This window comes from Vanacampus margaritifer, chromosome 4 (genome assembly GCF_051991255.1).
Source record: "Vanacampus margaritifer isolate UIUO_Vmar chromosome 4, RoL_Vmar_1.0, whole genome shotgun sequence".
Taxonomy (NCBI): Eukaryota; Metazoa; Chordata; class Actinopteri; order Syngnathiformes; family Syngnathidae; genus Vanacampus; species Vanacampus margaritifer.
The window spans coordinates 13,616,879-13,637,652 of record NC_135435.1 but is presented as its reverse complement, the minus strand read 5'-3'; the positions used below and the strand labels follow the sequence as shown (position 1 = coordinate 13,637,652).

Genomic DNA, 20,774 nt, shown 5'->3' with positions numbered 1-20,774 from the left:
ATAAACAAAAGAGGTGTGTATATTCTCCACGCCGAGCTTGTCTGACGCCACTTACTAAGCCGGGACGTCACTTATTAAAGGGACTGTGCCTGGACGCGATTGGACGTGGAACATATTCCAGCCAATAGGAGCATCGCTCGGCCCCGACTACTTCCGCTCAGGTGACTCCAGTTTCTACTGGACGGGCTTCATCGCCAGTGGGAAACGCTTGGAGCTAAACGCACGGTTAGCGGACGCTTCTCCCCCTCAAAGCCCGATTGTGCATTCAGTTAGGGCCGCCTAGTGTACATTTTGTTAAACCGTAGGGGATTGTTATCATTTACCATGAAAAAGATAAAAAGGCCCACATCCTGACGTCCGCTGTTGGGTCAATGACGGGCAGTCGCAGTGTGGGTGACTGACATGGATGCAAGTGACATTAAGGTAATTCACTTTCCTTAATTCCGCACTATAATGTTGCAGTTTGTTTTATTTATGTGTGTATTTAAACATATAAATAACACGTTGTTTTGAGATGGGCAGCAGAGCAGTTCTTGGTTAGCATTGTCAGTAGAGCTAACGGCAACGGCTTTTCTCACATAAAGGCTATATCATCCATTGATTTTTTGTTTTTGTTTCTGGTTTTTATCTGTCACACGTTTATTGTGGTTTTGTGGAGGATTAAGGATATGTGATATGATCCAAATATATATATATTTATTTCTTTATTTTTATTATTGCCTTCTGCGATGAGAGCGATATGTCTAATGTTGATGCTAACTTGGCTTGTTGCTACATGTGACAAAACATCTCAGCTGTCACTGAACGACTGTTAGAAGCAGCGACAGCTGAGCGACAATTTATTCAGTCCCTATCGACGAAGAGTAAACTCTCATGCAGCCATTCCAAAGGAACGCGAGAGAGTGTTTTTAGGTGAGGCGCTGAGATTTAATAGTGTGGGGAAGAATGTCTGGTTCTTCAGCATTTATGACATTCCACTGGCGTGTGTGTGTGTGACGAGTGCAGAAACATTCGGCGTGCCAGTGTTTTGGCTGTCCTACCAGGGTGCAGGAATGACGAAATTACTCAAACACAGCCATTCTACACTATGTGCTGAATTGTGTTACTATGGACAAAGAGTATTAGTGCGTAGATATTGAATAAATGCAGAAATTGATCATATTGAATGTCTACTAGACCACCTTTGTTTCAGTATTCATGTTTATTTATAATTTCCCCCCTTTTACTTTTGGGTCTTCCCATTACAGTGATGATTTTTTTCTGTGCACATGACAAACATCTTGAAAGTCTCAGTCCACATACCTGAGTAGGTGCACAACATATATAGGTGCAATGTTAAAAAGTATAATTTCCTAATAATAATAATGGTAAGTGACACTTGTATAGCACTTCTATAGCATAAAGATGCTTAATTTTTGCAAAACAAAAAGCTTCAGTGGATCCCTATTTATTTGTTGACTCTACCATCCTCAAAAGATGCACATCTGCCTGTGACCTCAATGGAACTTTCACAATTGCAGCTATTCTCCTTCACATGTGCGCTGACACACACACACAAACGCAGAGTCAGTCAAGGGTTTCGTCCACTTGGGGCCATTCAAAATCCAAACACAGCGCCACATTACAATTATTATCACCTCTGATGTGAGTTCTAAATTCAAGTTTCATTACTTGTGCACGTGTGGCTTTAGCTGGTCCGTGCTGTGTAATTAGCTTATCCTGTGTTGCTCTCTCTCTTATCCTCTCAGACGTAATCCCATCACACCTTGCTATGGGAGCCTTTTTTCTATCAGAACCCATTTCACGGTGTGTCTTATTAAATTAAATGTATAAGAATGTATTACGCCACTTTGGAACCAAGTTATGAGCATTTTGTGGTTTAGTATTTGGGGCTTTTTTTCACAGTTCCTCTGAGGTTTGTTCTTAGAATTACATGACGGGCTGAATCTTATGCTCAAATAGCAGTGGTTCCTTCACCTGGCCGTGAACTTGCAAGTGCTACTACAAGCTTTTGTACCGCTACAAAACAATCACTTGCAGTCGTATCTTGCATCTTGAGAGTCAACATTGCCGTTTAGTTTCAGTGATTTGACTATCCATGCTTATTCTGCTAAAATTCTATTTACACAAGATGCCATTTGTGGATGCGTGAAGGAAAAGTGGAGGGGGAAATGAACCACCCACCGCCATTGGTGGTGGGACACAATAGCTGGCTGTGTTACATGTACAGACTTCAGTGTAACTTGCATCCCGAGCACTGTTCGAGAGAAATTAGGAAGCCTCTTTGTTCGCTGAACTCGCTCACCCCTCTTTTAATTTAATCTAATCTTGGACACAGCAAGAGGACAACAAGGACAATGTTTTAAAAATATTTTCAACAAATAAATAACTCAATCCAATCTGCCTATTATAGTATGACATATATAGACACAAGTTGATTAAGTCTGGGGAAAATTCTTGGAAATGTCAACAGGGAAAATGTTTTTTTCTAAAAACACAAACATATCTCCATTACAACATAAAACATAATGGCATTCAAACATTCTCCCCACCCACAAAAAAATTGGCAAAAAGTGGCAATTTTTTAAATCTTTAACTCATTCACTGCCATTGATGGCTATAAATGTCAAAAATTCATTTTAACTATTTCTATTAGTTTAACATTTTTTCCCCCACTTTTGTTAACAAGAGTATGAAAACCTAGATTTTTTTTATTGTACATTTAGAACAGATATACAATTTGTGATATAATTATGAGTTAACTAGTGAAGTCATGCGATTAATTATGATTAAAAAAATTAACGGCCTGATGCCCCGAATTTGTAATAATCTTTTTTTGAATGAATTTATGGCATGAATGAGTTAATGTGGCGTATAATCTGTATTACTCAACTGGGATTAAAGAAAAAAAGTATTTTCGAGTGTTGAAGTAAACAAATATACATATCATCATCAATCTCTTAGGAGTACAAAATAATTTCTGAGGCATTACAATAGAAACACGGTGACAGTCATGACTGAGTGTAGGAAATATGGTTGAAAAGTGACATTACCAAGAAGTAGCCCTTCCGAAATGTATTCAAAGAAGAAAACAAAACTGGTCAGTGAGGCTGCTAAGAGCCCAAAAGCAACATTAAAGGAGCTGCAGGAATTTCTGGCAAGTGCTGGCTCTTTATTACATTACAATCTCATATTTGTCATATGTCCTATGGTGTAGGGAGGCAAGCCTTATCTTACAACGAAAAACATACAAGCCTGGCTACATTTTGCAACAACACACTGCTTACTTCACATAACGTCCTTGAAAAAAAAAAAAGTGAAAAAAAATCAGTTAATTACCCTTGTTGAGGCTGTGCCGTCTATTGGAATAAAAACTGTATTGATGAAAAGCAAAAAGAATAAGCAAACGTCATGAAAAGATAAAGTTCTGCTGTTCACTGGACTGAGCTTTCATGATTGACACTGAATCTTGAGATCGAATGTAGGAGGTTGGGCCATAGCCATTTCCATGAGAAAGGGAGAGCTTAACTTCCATCTTGTGACATATTACAGGCAATTATAAGCCCTTTTTGAGTAAGACAACAATTACTTGTGATGATTAATTTGGTTTATTTGCTCCTATTTTAGCAGTAATAATCATGCTTTACTTTTTACAGGATGTAAAACTTTCACTGGAAGTGGAACCGTTCATCCCACAGAGGAAAGGTTTCGAAGGATCCCTGGTCAACATGAGTCTGTCTGGAGGAGGAGCTGGCGGAGGTATCGGAGGGGGCAACGGAGGGGTGGAAACTACTCCTATACCAAGCTACCTCATCACCTGCTACCCTTTTGTTCAGGAGAACCAACCCAACAGGTACTGTAGGTAGTGTCACAGGTTGCGAAATGGAACCGCTAATATGCGGCGCCACATTAGCATGATTTCTCTTTAAATTGCATGTTGGAGCAGACAAAATTTTGGAATGGAAGAGTTCTCTCAGGCACAGTAGCCTCGCTCCATTTCCTGATCTTTTGCCCATCCCATCATTGTTGTGCTTCTGCAACAGTTTGTAAGCAGACATCGCTTTGAACAACGCCCATGATCCTCGCTGCTCTATTTGAGTGCACCCAATGACAAAAAAAGACATTAAACATACTTTTTGTATCGTTGTCACATATTTTTGTGTCTTATTTTGTTTGTTTATTTTAAACATACATCGCGAGGTGGCCAAAATTGGGATTTCCATTCAATGTTGGGTAACTGATCTAATGGAATCTCTTTTGGGGACTTTCCCATCTTCAGGATGTGGCAGTAACAGGTTTGCAAGTTGTTTTCCTCTTTTAAAGATATGTGCCGAAGAGGCTCATTTCAACCTTTAATGCAGTAACAAGGAGTTTACATATTTATATGGTTTCACACTTGTTTCGCAGAACTTCAGGAGCAACTAAAACTCAGTTATGAAAACATGTTTGGCCACAAGTGCGGTATCCCAACAATGTATTTTTTTTGTAACGTGGTTAAGGAAGAGATACGCCCCGGAGTTCCCAAGTGGACATGGCATCACAACCAGCTTCCAGCGAGCTCATTTTTGTCCACACTAGTGATCTTCTATATCCTGCACACATCCGCTCCTTTGTTTCCTTCCGCACTATTTGAATGCAAGGAAATGACTGCTATAGTTTGTTGGTTGTTAACATGTCACATTTCTGTAGCATGAACACATCTTAACTAACCATCATGTACTTTGTTGTGGTGCCACAGATGCAAACAGAGACCTTTCTCTCTTAAAACATCTTACTATATTTGTTGATGTATTTATTTTAATGCTGTCAAAGTTAAAGCCTTAACTAATTAATCACCAAAAATTATCGCATTAATCATGTATTAATGCAGATTAATCAGACTATTAGTTTTGACCACAGATGATTCTTTAGCTGACAGCGAATGGTTACGTTAAAGGTATCACGGGTTGGGTTTGAGCAATCAACATAACTACATGCATTAAAGTAAAGCATTTAATGAATGTTTGCGTATGACATCCACAATATTTGTTCATGTCAAAATATATATATATATTTTTTCAAATTTAAATTATGCAAGTAATTCACTGATTAGAAAAAGAGGGGATGAGCATGTGCAGTGGATAAAAACATTTGAAGACGTCCTCATAACTTTAAAGGCGAAAAAATAAAAATGAACACATAACAGATGCTCTTTGAATTTGGCAAAATTTTTTTTGATAAAAAGCCATTTTAATTAAGCGATTAATCGTGATTAATCAAAATTCTAAAATGTGATTAATTTGATTTAAATATTTAATTGTTTGACCACTGTAATTTATTTTTTAGTTAAATATGTGCATTTTATGTTCATAACCAGATCAGCATGGTAACTATGTACTAGGGTTGGGTGATTTAATAAATTTCATCAATTTATTCAATTGGATTTGTCAGGATGATTTTGTAATCATTTTTTGAGCGGCTTCTGGATTTTCTCCATCTCCGCTGACATGCACTGCTTACACTATAACAACATGGCTGCAAACAGAGAGGAGTTCGTGAAAAAGTCAGTGTGACTTTTTTTGACCCCCCTCAGCTATTTTTAATAGAAAGCAACTAGCAAATTTAGTGATTCAAAAAGTCACTACTAAAGACTACATGTGCTATTAGTTTGTGCATACATACTTTTAATTTTCTGTTCCCTCGCACAAGTTGCATTTCTAGAAACAACATTTTAAACGTCGATTAAAATCATAAACTAGGCTTCTCTTGCTCTCCACAGGCAGCATCCAATGTACAATGGAGGGGACATGCGCTGGCATCATCCTAACCCTGGACCTGGTGGTCCCTACCTGGCCTACCCAATTATGTCTTCCCCTCAGCCACCTGTGTCCAATGACTACACCTACTATCAGATTATGCCTGCCCCATGCCCCCCTGTGATGGGCTTCTACCAGCCGTTCCCTGGCACCTATCCAGGCCCAGTGCAGCCTGGGGTTGTTAACCCGGTCCCGGCAGATGTTAGCGAAAGGCCTCTTCCTCTTGGGCCGGCATACGGGATAGCGAATCCCCGAGGGAGAGGCATGGTGCGACCTAATATCCCCAAGGTAAAATGGGTTAACTCTTAACTCGTCATATCATCACGTAGACAAAAGTGTTGGTACTTCTTTGTTGGTTGGTTGCTTGTTATTACCCCCCCCCCCCCTTTTTTTCTCCCTTTTTCTTTTTTTCTTTCATTAGCAGATAATCTACAATAATTTTGTCTACGTGTCTATGTTCTCAAACATCTTTTGTGCCCATCATTTTTCATTAACTGTCTGCTAATATAGCTTCAATTGTGCTTGAAAGTAAATGTAAAATAATTTTCAACTTTGGCGTTTCAACACTTCAAATTGGTCATGGAACAAATGAAACTTCTTAGTCAACGTTTCATTGTATTGTTGTCTTCTCATGTTGAAGATGATTAAATTGCAGCAAACTGTCTTCCTATCACTCTTATGTAAAACAGCAACATGTAGGTGTTTGCCAGCCACCGAGGGGTCGCCGCCCCCCAAACAGGACTCTGGCTTTGCAGAAGGAAGTGTGCAATATAGGTCATGATGGTTGGACTAAGAAAGTACTACTGGTGGATGCAGCCCAGCAGACAGGTAATGATCTTCTTGCTACAGTGTAAAAGATGGTAAAAGTTTCACAAGAGTTTCTTTGAATGAAAGCAATTTACTTTCATTTTTAGTAAGGAAGTTATGCTTGCTGCCAATAACAGCAGCATCTTGTTATTCAAGTTGACTATGCAAATGCTTGGGCTTCTAAACAGATAGGGAATGTAGAGATTCCAGTTGGGTTATTTATATTTGTGCAAGTCATGATGTCACCTGTCAGCATGAAAGCTCCCAATTCCCTCCCACTTCAGTTCTATGCCAAACATGTCTATTTATCCGTGTGAATGTATTTACATTTAGGTCAGTAACAGTGAGATAAATATTCAAACAAACAAAAAATACAAGGACCAACCCTAACCCTAAACCTTACCTCTGCCGACAGATATTTATTGCTAAACTAGAAAAGTGCTCTGCAAAACACAGATGAGCTGTTGAGAATAGTCAATTTGTTATTAGTTAATTGTCTGGTTACGCCTCACTTCATGGAGAACAACTCAAGCTTTCCAATTATGGACAGTTGGTGCTCTTTTGACTCTGAACTGTACTTTTAATTATTCGTCCAGCTGTATCTTCGTGGTGATTGAAGAACTAATGAAGTAAACGTGTACTGTCTATATTTGACAATACTATATTTTATATTAATGTCTAATATGTTATATCATTGCTAGATTTCCCAGGTGAGGTATCCGGGCAATGTTTTGGGGAGCCTGCCAGTCCACTTCTGTGGAAGAACCGAACAAAGAGGCAACAGGCATCCAATGCAGCTGAACGCTACAGCGATCAGGGCACCAGTGAAGCGGATATAGACAGCGACAGTGGATATTGTAGCCCCAAACATAAACAGGCAGCAGGAGTAACACATCGAACAGCAGAGACGTCCACATCATCCACCGTATGGCAACATGATGTTTTTTTTTGTCTTAACAGTGATGCATTTTGTTGGCTTGGCTGCCCATATTGTTCTGTTTGGCAGCATTTTTTGTGACGTGTGAAAATGTTTCAGATGAATCAATTTTTTTAATAGTCCAAATGCAAGTGTAGCAATTATTAAAGCACATCTTATCAACTATTATAGGTTAACTGCAATATCTTTTTTTTTTTTTTCAGGGAGTTGAGACTGGTGTGATGACAAGTAAGTTCAAATGCTGCTTTAATGACTACATTTCTCTGGCACCTAATAAGATCCACTAGAATTACCAAGATAATAATGCTCAGTTTTATTTTACACATTCAATAGTATACGTTTAACTAGATATTAATAACTTCTGTTTCTACTTGGGTGGAACTGTTTGTAAAGTTTGAGTTATTTTAGTACATGAAAGGGTAAAACTGAACACCATTGCCTTTATGGACTTGGAATTTTTGCATGCGTCTTCCTTGTTTTAATGGCCTCAATTATTCACTGTTACTTACAATGCACTGTCTAATGTACTATAGTTTCTAATCAGTTGTGGATCTTTGTCTCTACTAGCAGGTACATGGTTTAATTTCCACAGAACAGACCAGAGGAAGAATCCTGAACAGAGTAACTTCTCACAGGTGCATTTATACACACTGCCCTCCATAATTATTGGCACCCCTGTTTAAGATGCTTTCTTTAGCTTCTTATACTACACTTTTCAGTATGAAAGTGTGCTTCTGCAATGACAATTGAGCTAGTTTCCAGCTTTTAACACTATCTTAACCCAGGGATACAAATATGGAGTATATTAGTAACAGGGATGTGATTTTTCCGCTAATTCGCGGAATTCCGCTTTTTTTATCTCCCCCCCCCCCAAAAAAAAAATCTGATTTTTTTTTTTTTTAGTAGTTCATTGTGTATGCACATGACTCCGACAGATAACATCTTCTGCTATAACAAAGACATTTGTGGTATGGTCTAATATGAGTTACTTTTCATTTGGTCATGATACAATTATTTGTTCATGAAATTTGAACTCTTCAACATTATTTATGTGTTAACTTAGTAATCACATTAGTTAGATATGATGATATTCTCAGTGATAGTTTTTAAAAGCAAAGGCAGTCCAATGTTTTTGAATGTGACTGATTTTGAGTTGACTAAAACTGCCATTTTATATGGATAGTTCAATATACATTGAAAATTTATGCTGTTGTTTTGTCTATTTCTTTGTCATGTGAGTGCATTGAAAGTACTTAAAAACACGGAAAACCCATGAGCTCCGGCCTTGTCCCCCCACCAGGGCACTGCCCTGGACCTAGCTGGGTGCCAGCGGCCCCCAGACCCCCGGCTAAATTTTCAGATAATTTCACTTTGGTCAAATCACATCCCTGTAGTAAGTAAATAAATACACAAAGGCTCTAAGCATATTTCTAAAAAAATATATATATATTTTTTAATCCTACGGGCTTTTTTTTTTTTAAACGACTTAGGCTTGTTTTATTTTTATTTATTATTATTATTATTTTTTTCTTAGGATTTTCACAGTCCAGGGCGCGGTCTTCCAAACAAGCCAGAACATAGACGGCAGCCAGCACTGGCCACACGTGACGAGATCACGCCGGAGCCCCTTTACTTTGAAGTGGGAAAACAAATAGCTTGTTGACGTACCATTTCACTGGTTCCACTTTGTATTTCTTGCTTTGAGATTTATTTTACACATTACAAGGATGAAGATGAGAGGGATGAGTTCCCAGACTTGCCCACTAGAGGTGGTGTCCAGCGTTGCACCAAAGCAGATGCAGTTCCAGCCCAGACGCAAATGCAGCCAAAACTGCATAGAAATCTGGTATGTTTCAGAATGTCTAAAGTCAACATGAGTATACAAGTAATGCCGGCGTGCTAACATTTTGGACTGGTAAACTTTCGTATGTTTTTTTTTTGTTTTGGGCCACACAGTGGATTTTAAAGGGTTGGAACATTTCTCGTAAATTTCCAAAAAGTTTAGCAAATTTTTGTCAATAGTGTAAACTTTAAATTAATATTGATTTTATTTCTAAATATCCTTTTTACTTTGTTAAATTGAGGAAACAATATTCCCTAAAATTACACTGTGGGGCTTGTAATAAGTTGTGTACAGTGTGCATGTGACCAGGAATTTACAGTTGTAGTTTTAAGATTTAAGTTGCATTTCCAGGTTGTTGCTGTTTTGTTAAGTCTTGTAAAAAAGAAAAAAGACCCAATTCCATTTGATTGATGTGGAAAGCGTCCAACTTTGGACATCATTTTATAAAATCTTTGTCATATTAAATTTAAAATAAATAAATAAATACATAAACCAGACAAGATCCACTGGCTTTGAATCCTTTTTTTTGTTTTGTTTTTTAAACAAATGTTGCATCTGTATTCTTGTTATTCTAAAGCTGGTGTTGCTTATAAATGACTGAGTGTTTGGCTCCACTCTATTGATGCTGATTGATAAATACAAAATCACTGGTTAGTATTTGCAATAGTACCTGAAAAGTGTTAGTTTTATTGGTTCCTTTGAAACTCTGAACTTTTGACTCAGAAAAAAAGTGTTCTAGAACCAAACCAAACTTTCCCACTTTTTGAAAACATGGCTCTATGTGCTGATGTTGTTTTCTTATCACAGCTAAAAAACCTAGCGGAAGGCTCGCCCATCAACATTGTGCAGACACCGATCCCTATTACCACGTCTGTTGCCAAGAGGACCAAGAGCCAGAGGAAGAAGGCCCTGGCTGCTGCCGTGGCCACTGCTCAGGAATACTCAGAGATTAGTATGGAACAGCAGAAATTACAGGTATTGTGTTATGCATTCAAGACTTAATGCTCATCTGGAGTCAACTTTTTTTTAGTCGAGTGACCTTGTTCTGTCTTTTCCCCCTTAACAGGAGGCTCTCACCAAGGCAGCAGGCAAGAAGAGCAAAACTCCTGTCACGCTGGATTTAGGAGACATGCTGGCAGATTTGGCTAAACAGCAGCAGGCAATGAAGGCCAGACAAATCACCAATACCAAGCCACTATCTTTCGCAGGTACTCCAGCCTGAATTGATGTTTAGCATTCAAATATCCTCTTGGAATTCTGCACTTTTTTTTCTCTACATGTCTACTGTTTTATTTTCCTGCAGTTGGAACAACTACGCCATTCCACAGTACAGGCAGCTTGGCAGCTATGTTGAAGGGTCACCCTCAACCACACTTGGGCTCCCCTAACCCACTGGATTCCACTGCTCCCCGTATTAAAAGAGGGAAAGAGCGGGAAGTCCCCAAAGTCAAGCGACCATCAGCTCTCAAGAAGGTTAATGGTTGATGCTAATGATTCAGGAGAGGCGGAGGCACAATGAGCCTACATTACAGTATATATACATTGTCCAAATGTGGTCAAGTCCCCCCCCCCCCGTTACTTGTATAACCAATTAAAAGCAGTGAAAACAGATAGAAGATATACATCTTGAAGTATTGCAAAAACTCAGTCTATTTCCTTGTTCTGCGGAAGCTTGACGTGGGATAGGTGTTTGTTTTTGTAATGTAGAAATAATAAGAGTGAGCAAGCAATTTAGTGCCCACTATTGAGGATCTTGCTAAGTCAGCTCCAACATGTATGTAAACCCAAAATGGAAAATCAGTTGTTAATTAGTAGCTCACTTTTGTTTTTCTGCTGTTTTTTTTTTTTAAAGATTATTCTTAAGGAAAGAGAAGACAAAAAAGGTAAAACAAACATGGCACAAGAGTCGTCCTGCCAAGAAGAGCACAGAGATGAATGTTTACATTTTACTGAAGATCTTTCCCAAGAGCCTGCCTCCCAAGAAGGTGAAATAATTTAATTGTTGTATTGTTGCCAACAAATCCTTGTTAACAATTCCTTGCATCTCTTTGTCACAGAAAATGGCCTGAGTGTGCCCAGTGATGCATCCCTCTCCCCAGCCAGTCAGAACTCTCCATACAGCATCACCCCTGTCTCACAGGGTTCTCCTTCAAGCTCTGGCATCGGGAGTCCCATGGCTTCAAACGCAATCACAATTATCCACAGTCGACGCTTCAGAGAGTAAGTGACTCACTTTTGTAATTGCTCTTAGAAATCTGGCCATTAGTTGTTTCACCCAAAAATAGCCGGGACTAGGAGAAGTGTCTGCTAGTGGGTATTTTTTGTAAAGGCGGACCTTTGTACAATGCAGAATTGTAGAGGATGGCACAGATGTCTGACACATTGTGCCTCCTCAGCAAAAATGTATGCAAGTAGCCACAAACGTGTCTTTGTGTCTTGTGCTGTAGGCCTATTGTCCTTGCTCACTCTTCTCCAACACATTTTGCAGTTATATCCTCCAAATGGCCCTCTTGGCTAAGTCCCTTCCAATCCTCTGCTGTGACCACCATCTTGATACATCATCATGTCAATAATTACGATTTGAACCTTCAATTCATATTTTCATAAGTCTGCTGATGAAACATTGACTTACAGCTAGATTAATGAAACCTTTGTCCTGGCCTGAGGGGGTCTGTATCTTTTTACTGGCACTAAATAGCTTTGAGGTGGATGGTGTGAGCTCTGCCACACACAAAAAAACTACAAACTTGCAGACTGCTTTACGGCATACGTCCTTTCCCCAGTCGTTCCGGACGGAAGTCAAGTCAAACGTCTACACGCGATTACTGTTATCATGCAGAAGCTACAAAACACCCCAAGAAACGAAGATTTTTGTCTGAGGCGACAATAATAATGATGATAAAAAGCCTACCTGAATAAAAAGCACGGTACAGGATTTTCACTCGCTGGCGAGGCGGAAGACAGGTGATTCCAAACGACGCTGCCTTTGCAGGGACTCGGCTCTTTTTAGAAGGTAGCTTTCCATGCTCAAATAAAAAATAATTATTGCTAATGTTCGCTATTGGAAATACGTGTGGTAGCAATAAATAACCATCAGCTTGATAGTTCGCCTTTCCAGACTGACCCGACCAGCCACGCAACACTCAAAAGTTGTGTTCTTTCTTGTTTATGAATGCTTGTGAATGCATCGCACGGGGAGGGGTGGGGTGGGGGGTTTTCGGGGGGTGCATGGGTGGATATATATGATCACAACCACCGTCTGCTGTTAACATACTTGAGAAAATACAATCTGTATAAACAAAAATAGCCACTGGAAGCAATGTAATTCAGTCCAACTGCGGACGCCTTGTACGTCCGGATTTCACGATGATATGCGCTTGGCCTCATGGGAAATCTGGTTCTTTCAAGGGAAATTAAAGGGAAACAATACCACTTTTGTCCAAAGGTGCCGCCATAATCAACAAAAACCAAATGCTTATTTGTGCTACTTCAAAAGCTTAACATTTAGTGTTTAGATTCTTTTACATTATACAACAAAATGATACTAAAACTGAGTATATAGATTGCGGTATGCTGCAGTGTTAGTGATGATTTCTATTTTCTTTTACCTTACCATCATGACATCTAAAGTGTGCTGTGTCATGTTGTTGTCCTCCACAGGTACTGTAACCAAGTCCTCAGCAAGGAGATCGACGAGAGTGTGACACTGCTGCTACAGGAGCTGGTCCACTTCCAAGACCTTTTCTACCAGAAGGATCCCAACAAGGCCAAGTCCAAACGCCGCCTCGTCATGGGCCTCAGAGAGGTCATCAAGCACTTGAAACGGCGTAAGATCAAGTGTGTCATCATCTCTCCCAACTGTGAAAAGATCCAAGCCAAAGGTGAGAGATGATGCTTATCCTCGAGCTTTTTGCTGTTTGTGTTCTCAGGTCAAATTTGATGGAATCTTGGTGGTGTTTTTAGGCTTAATTCATTGATAGTGTTATTCTTCCGCGTTTGCGATGTCCTGCTTTGTTGTTGGTCTTTGAATGCACCTTGTGCACGTCAAAAGTGAATGCATGTTTCTGCAACTCTCAATGCAGCTACTTCTAGTTAAATTTGCTAGTAATCCTTAGCATTCGTTGTATTTAAATGTGAAAAGTTGAGAATGGCTTATAACTGTTTGGTTAACATGCTTGTGTGAGTATTTGTTTGCACATTTCCTATGTTGATATGTTGGTTTGTGCTCATTGGTAATTTAGGCAAATAGGCTTGCTATTATTTACTATTGACGATCATAAAGGTGGTTCATCTGTTGAATAATTAAACTGCTGAATACAGTTGTTTATGTAACATGTTCATTCTCGTGTACATGTTATATATATGGTGTTAGCGCATTATGGTCCTTTCTATTAGCTGTCATCTATCATATATGCAATTAGAGAAACACTTTTCTTTACACTAATGTATACAACATTATTTAGTCTAGTGTAAACACTGTATTCTGATCAGTATTGTGTTTGTGGAATATGAGTTGAGCAGCAAAATCCACCCATTTTTATCCATCTCACGGTGCAGCCATTATGTCACTTGCTGTCAACGGAAAATGACATCTCAGCTGCAGAAAACAGGTAAGCCGTGATTGGTTGGACTCGTTACCTGGGCCCTGAGCACCTGCAATGTCATTTTCAGTCGACCTTCCCACTGAGATGGATACAAATAAGTGGATTTTACTGCTTAACTCGTATTCCACAAACACAATATTAGTCAGAATGCCGTGTTTAGACTAGTGAGGTTGTATAAAACATTATTGTAAAGAAAATCTTTGGGTTGGCGTCCCCTTAAGGTAGGGGTGCCTCCAAATGTTTTTTCTCTTTGAAATGATTGTTTATATTTCCAGTTTTGAACAATTTCTGTGACTTGCATGCTGTGTTGCAGGTGGTTTGGATGAAGCTCTGTACAATATAATAGCAATGGCCAGAGAGCAGGGGATCCCGTTTGTGTTTGCCTTGGGCAAAAAAGCGCTTGGACGCTGCGTCAACAAACAAGTGGCTGTTAGTGTGGTTGGCATCTTCAACTACTGTGGAGTTGAGGTACGACAACACTCAATTAATTACACTTTATTTTTCATTCCTTTGTTCTCCGTAAAACAGAATACATGTTCTCATCTGCTTCCTCCAGGGTCTATTTAACCGCCTGGTGTCACAAACAGAAGAAGCCAGGAAGGCCTACAAGGACATGGTTTCGTCTCTGGAGCAAGAGCAGGCAGAGGAGGCTTTGAAACACGTCAAGAAAGTCCCACACCACATGGGACATTCACGCAACCACTCTGCAGCCTCCGCTACCTCCTTTTGCTCCGTCATATCTGAGCCCATTTCGGAGGTCAATGAGAAGGAATATGGTGAGATCGCTCATCTACCTTTCTTTGTTTTGACTGCCAACTTCACTTAATTGGTCCAATTGTTGTCTATATCCTGCAAATGTCTTTTATTGTCACTCTACTCAGTGATGGATGCTCTTCCACTAGATTAGATGACACCATGAACCTGTGTATCCACTTGGCAGCATGACTGTCAGAACTTGTATTGTCATGAACATATTTTTACATGCATTACTCAAAAAAAGTGGGTGTACCTCACAATTTGCATGTTTGTCTTAAGAAAGCGTTCATAAATCCTTTCCCACTTCCTGCAGAGACCAACTGGAGAAGTATGGTTGAAACTTCAGACGCTCCGGAGCCAGTAGAGGCCGAAATAAGTGCCCCTCCCCCTTCCCTTGACCCCCCCAGAGACAACGAGACCCCGGCAGTCGCCACAAGCGCCGCCCCGCAGAGAACGGCGGCGCCGGCTTACGGCGAGCGCGATGAGGTCCGCGTCGACGACCGCCTGGAGCTGGCCTCCCAGCAGAGCACCGAGACGGGCTCGCTGGACGGCAGCTGCAGGGGCCCGCTCACCTCCTCTATCACCTCCACCACCTCCACCCTGGTCCCCGGCATGTTGGAGGAGGCGGATGAGGAGGATGAGGAAGATGAGGACTACACGCCCGAACCCATTTCTGTGGAAGTGCCCACCGTCAACAGCCGCATCGAGTCGTGGGTGTCAAAGACCCTGGAGAACATGCAGCTGGCTAAGAGCCAGGACAGTACAGAGGAAGAGGAGGACCAAGAGGAAGAGGAGGAGGAGGAAGAGGAAGAAGAAGAGGAGGAAGAGGAAGAAGAGGAGGAGAGAGCACAGAGTGAGAAAGAGGAAGGCCTAGTTTCAGATGATATCGTGGATACCAAGTTGGACAGCAAAGAGCAGGTGGAGGTCAAGGAGGTCACGGCCTGACTTGGTTTCTCCTCCTCCTCCTCCTCAGTTTCCGCTTCCCACATGTTGTCATCTCATAAAACCAGCAGCTGTTCTCCTTGCATCTCCATACTCTGACACCAGACCTAATCTCGCACCTAGAGCCTGATTTACTCAAGATTTGCGTGCGCAAAAGCAGGCGCATGGAGGCTGATTTAATAGCCAATAACCAATCTTTTCCACAAATTCTAATGGCATATTGTCTATTCATCATGGAATAATAGAGCTTCTCAATGATCTAAGGCAGTGCTTCTCAAATTTTTACACAAATTGACAATATCCTGATCAACCTTAATATGTGCGTAGCATTGACGACCTGTTCATCAAAACCAAGGCAGAGGTTTTATTCCTGAAAAGTATCATTGCTGTCGGGCAAAATCCTCACTTCTACAAAATCATGAATTCTCAGGTTTATAGGTGTACACCACCATCACTACAATGCCCCTCCCCCAGATAACTCATTTTGTAGAGGCTGAAAAGTCACTAATTATTACACTTCAAAATAATCCAATATCTTGTTTACAGTTAATGACATAAAACATGCACCAATAAAACGGGGTTTCCACGGGTCATTTAAAAGTATTAAAAGTAATAAATGGATTTTGCTCAAATAAAAGCCTTAAATGTCATTAAGAAGCATTAAATACGATGCAGAAAGGTATTACAAACAATTGTTGTTCATGCCCCACGACTCGTGAGGAATAAGTGGTTTGGAAAATGGATGCATGGATGTTATTCATGTTTTATTTTACATACAACGTTGTGTAAAAGAGTCACTGTCACACAGATTAGCAATAATAAATGTAATTTACAGTGAACAAAATGGCCTGGAGTCAACAAGTTGCTTCATATACCAAATACCAATTTCTCTGATCTGGAAAAGAAAAATGTAGTGTTCCCGTCACCAACGTCCAACATGAAACACTAATGGCACCTCGTGGCAGAAAATTACCACAAATCTATGACTCAATGTTTTACACTCCTTTTAACCCTAACTTAACTAACTATGAATTACTTGATATAAAATTACACAACCACATTTATATTTGATGACTAAATTTGTCTACTTCTATAAAGAGTATGAAAAGATTTTATTGTACATTTAGAACACATTTAATGTGATTTATTTGTGATTAATCGCAAGTTAACTATGTAAATCATGTGATTAAAAGCTGATTTTTTTATTCAAATCCTTTTTTCCCTTTTGAAATGGTAGAATACAGCGCCAGCCATGCAAATCCAAGTCTGTGCTCAAACCAAACTTTCAACCAGACAATTGTTTAGTACTTCACTCATTATTGTCTTAAAAGCATCTAGACTTTCAATCTTGAGGTTATATAATGAGAATCAACGTTTTACAATACTGCTCAGAAAGTTGAGCGTATTTTTTTGTGAAAAAAAAAATATGACATTGACCATATTTGGACATACGAGGCTTCTGCCTGACAGCAACGGTATATTTACTATTGGTGTAAGCCACTGCATTAGGGCCTGTATGAACATTACCACTCCACCTAAATAGGAAAATGTTTGAAAAAAAATTGTCCTAAAAGTTTAAAAAAAAATGTGTTAAAGTTAAATACAACTGTACTGTTCTTAATGAACTGTACTTGACAAAAAAAATGTACAAGCAACTGTAACATACAGTAACAACTTGAACATTTAAGCCTGTTATTTGTTCACATACCACTAGAGGGAGCCCACATACCACTACACTTAGAGAATCACTGATTTAAGGGCTGATGTGGAGCTAATCCCAAGAAGGAGTCATGCCATATCGCCCATGGCAAAACTCCTTTCAACTCTGCACTAAAATTATGCCACCGACGCACAGAAAAGCAATTGTGCTGGTCTCTCCCACAGCAGTTTTCTGTGTTGTTCCAAGTTTTAAGTGCCATGTTGGGCAGGATGGAACATGATGATGACCATGACGACGATACGTTCAGTCATGATCGGAGTGAGAGATTTCTGCACCTCATTAATATGTTTGCTAGCCTCTTCCACTTCCAATTCCATCACTTCATACTTTATTTTTCACTTGTGGTTCTCTCCAGATTTTGGTGAAAACGCTGTTTTTTTCTCCACCAGATTGACGCAATCTGAATGAATGAACACACAATTCAGCACGCGCTGTTTGACGTCTTAGTAAATCAGGCCCCTAATCTCAGGTATTCGTCAGTGCAGAACACTCGCACACCACGGAGAGGGTCGAGGACCAAGCGGCGGCAGGTTCAAAAATACTAACATTCAGCCTGTAACCTGCAACACTTGAACCCGGAAGAAACTTTTTCCATTTTTTCCCTCATCCCAAGTTAACAGTCTCCATTTCTGAGAGAAAATGTGGAAAAGTTTCAGAGATCTTGTGACTCCTCAGCTCCCGTCTTAATCGAGCATAGACCATTTACAGCTCTCTGTGTGTGAGTGTGAGTGTTTGTTTACAGGCACGTCACTTACATTTGCGTTGCTGTGTTCATGAGCTTTACCTTTTTGTACATATTGTATTTATGTGAGCGCTTCCCCCTTAGCTTCGTTGCTCCACGAGGGAGGGAAGAAAGGAAAGAAGACACTTTTTTTTTTGGTTGCTTGGCCGCTGTGTAATTTCCCCCGACAGCCGGGTTTTCTCAAATGGCTCCTATCAGTCTGCAGGAAGTGTTTTATAATGTTTAAGTGGTTTGCCCCATTTTGCATTCAGATCATTTAAGAGGATGCAACTTCTTAGAAGCAAAACAGTAGCGTCTCTGTGTACAGTACTGGGTTGTCATTTTCATCTGGATGTGTTTCTCTCAGTATTTCATACTAACTGTGGCCGTTCGTGCTCTAGGGCGTTCTATAGAAGTTGTGACGAGGTTGAGTAATGTTGTTTTAATACACCGCCGTTCTCATTTGTAATACAAAACTAGGACGTTTCGTTCAAAAAGCAGTTACACCATTGTCCGACTGCAACTATCATGATAGCAAAGATAAGCTAAGATAGAGAAGACCCTTGTTTACTAAAGAACAATTGACGTATTTCACACTGCTAATGCCTTTACTAAAGGTGTATTAGGTGTTGATTGTATATTTAAGAAAAGGTAAACACCCATCCATTTCCCAAAGCCATTTTAACATGTTCTAAGTGAAATCCAATTAAGTCAGTTGTGCGAATTAAGTGTCACACATTTGGATCCTGAAAGTGTTTGTAGTTTAATAAAAGGTACTTTGTCCTTGTGGGCCTTTTTTGTTGCCACATCCATCAAAGTGTTCATCAAAAACAAGCGTGTACTTTTTTTTGCACTATGTACATACATTACTAAGAAAAGAGGTCTTGTGATTTAAAATGAGCAAAGAAAACAAGTTAAACGGTTCAATGAAGTACTTTTTCCAGTGTGTTCTGTCTTTATATGAATATTTATGACTCACTAGCAACATTGTAAGAGGCTGTTTCTCATAATCCCTGAACTATATGGACTGATGATTAACATCATTAAAATGTTGTTAAAAATAATTCATGTGGATGTTTCATTTATTTACAATGTGATTTGTTTCTCCTTTTGCAACAGCTGGAACAGATGTTTTCCGCATCTTTGTCTTTCACACAAAACTCTGCAACGAAAAATAGGCATTGCCGCTCGTGTGCACGTTACACAGGAACACGATATCCTGAAATCATGTGCAATAAGAAGCACCGTGACATTTGACATTTCTGGCCAGGGTGTATGTTTTTATTTTTGCTTGTTTGTTAAATGACCTTACCTAATTGAATTGGATCAAGTAGATGAACTAAAATCAGTAATAAAAAAAAAGATGTCGGTCTGTCCTGCTCTGCACATTATGCATGCACAATTGTGCTTTTGGGTCAATTTGGCCGTACAGCCTATTTTAATTAACCTGTGAAAAGAATTTTTAGGTAGTCAACACAAGTGTTAAGTAATTGATAACCTGTGTTTAAAAAGAAAAAGAAAAAAAACATGTTAATTTCACTCAAAGATAAATGTAATTGTGTTTTCAAGATGACATTGATGCAGTATATGTAAAACTTAACTTTAATGTTCTAACACAATTCAGCTAAAAAAAAAAAAAAAAGCAAATGTATCACTTTACTTCATTTGACTCCGCCATGTCATTAGAATTTATCTGTGTGCGTAATTCTGTGGGATTTTGTAGGATTCCCTTCAGGCTAGCTTCACTCAGCATGAACATCGGACATGCAGCCAATCGATGTGACCTCATCAAAAGGCGACAAACAAACGTCAATGTTCGACAACATATAAACGGCGCAAAAAGCAAAGGAGGATGAAAAAGAAAAGTCAGTGGCGAAAAGATGCTTTAGAAATGAAAAAAATATGGGGATAGTGGTCAGGTCAGGCACACGTAAATCCTAATTGGCCTCAAATGTGTCAGGAATGAGACCTACACACGGGCTCCTTTTGTAAACACACAGCCACATGACGTTGTGTTTTGTTTGCATGCGTATTAATTCACGTTTGCAATTCACAATTACAATTCTTTACTTTTTTTGTACAGCTACAAAAAAAAAAAGGATTACAAAAATAATAATAACGAATTGGATATTACATCATGCGGTGTAAACGTAGCCAGTATACAGCAGTCTAATTAAATTAATTAAAACACTCTCGGTATCTTAAATTGTGTGCGCGTGCTTTTGTCTTTGCTACATTGTGTGGCCCATATACGCGTGTTTTTCCAGATTTAACTACCATTGTGGGGACCGACTTGAAATTGTGGGGACATTTTGGTGGTCCCCACAATTTCAGACCTCTTTTTGAGGGTCAAGATTTGGTTTTAGACTTTAGATTTGAATTGGCTTATGGTTGAGGACGTTAGAATAAGGAATTGGGGTAGGCAATCATTTTGGATGGTTGGGGTTAGGCGAAGGGGCTAGCAAATGCATCATGTCAATGAGATGGCCCCACGATGATACAAAGACAAGTGTTTGTGCGTGCGTGCGTGTGCGTGTGCTTGCGTGCGTGTGTACGTGTACGTGTGTTTGTGTTTGTGTGTACGTGCATGCGTGCGTACAGCATGAGTCACTCAACCCTCCTGTGATTGGACAGTAGTTTTAGGTGAGG

The 20,774-nt window shown here is 39.7% G+C and overlaps 1 protein-coding gene across 1 annotated transcript; it reads left to right on the top strand.

Annotated features, from left to right (window-relative positions):
- Positions 1-166: 166 nt before the first annotated feature.
- On the top strand, positions 167-19,189 carry secisbp2l (SECIS binding protein 2-like). The gene is made up of 18 exons (XM_077563507.1): positions 167-423; positions 3,657-3,853; positions 5,759-6,083; positions 6,485-6,623; positions 7,304-7,527; positions 7,743-7,767; positions 8,107-8,174; positions 9,074-9,178; positions 9,266-9,385; positions 10,190-10,357; positions 10,449-10,590; positions 10,686-10,855; positions 11,235-11,367; positions 11,440-11,602; positions 13,043-13,263; positions 14,300-14,454; positions 14,543-14,762; positions 15,056-19,189. The coding sequence occupies exons 1-18, from the start codon at positions 403-405 to the stop codon at positions 15,685-15,687; spliced, it is 3,228 nt and encodes a 1,075-aa protein (XP_077419633.1). The 5' UTR covers positions 167-402; the 3' UTR covers positions 15,688-19,189.
- The last annotated feature ends 1,585 nt before the right edge of the window (positions 19,190-20,774 follow it).

Excerpts from the sequence above, each read along its gene's own strand:
- secisbp2l (XM_077563507.1), top strand. The coding sequence starts at position 403 with ATGGATGCAAGTGACATTAAG. Across the intron at positions 7,528-7,742 it reads AGACGTCCACATCATCCACC|GGAGTTGAGACTGGTGTGAT; the intron begins GTATGGCAACAT and ends TTTTTTTTTCAG. Across the intron at positions 11,368-11,439 it reads AGAGCCTGCCTCCCAAGAAG|AAAATGGCCTGAGTGTGCCC; the intron begins GTGAAATAATTT and ends TCTTTGTCACAG.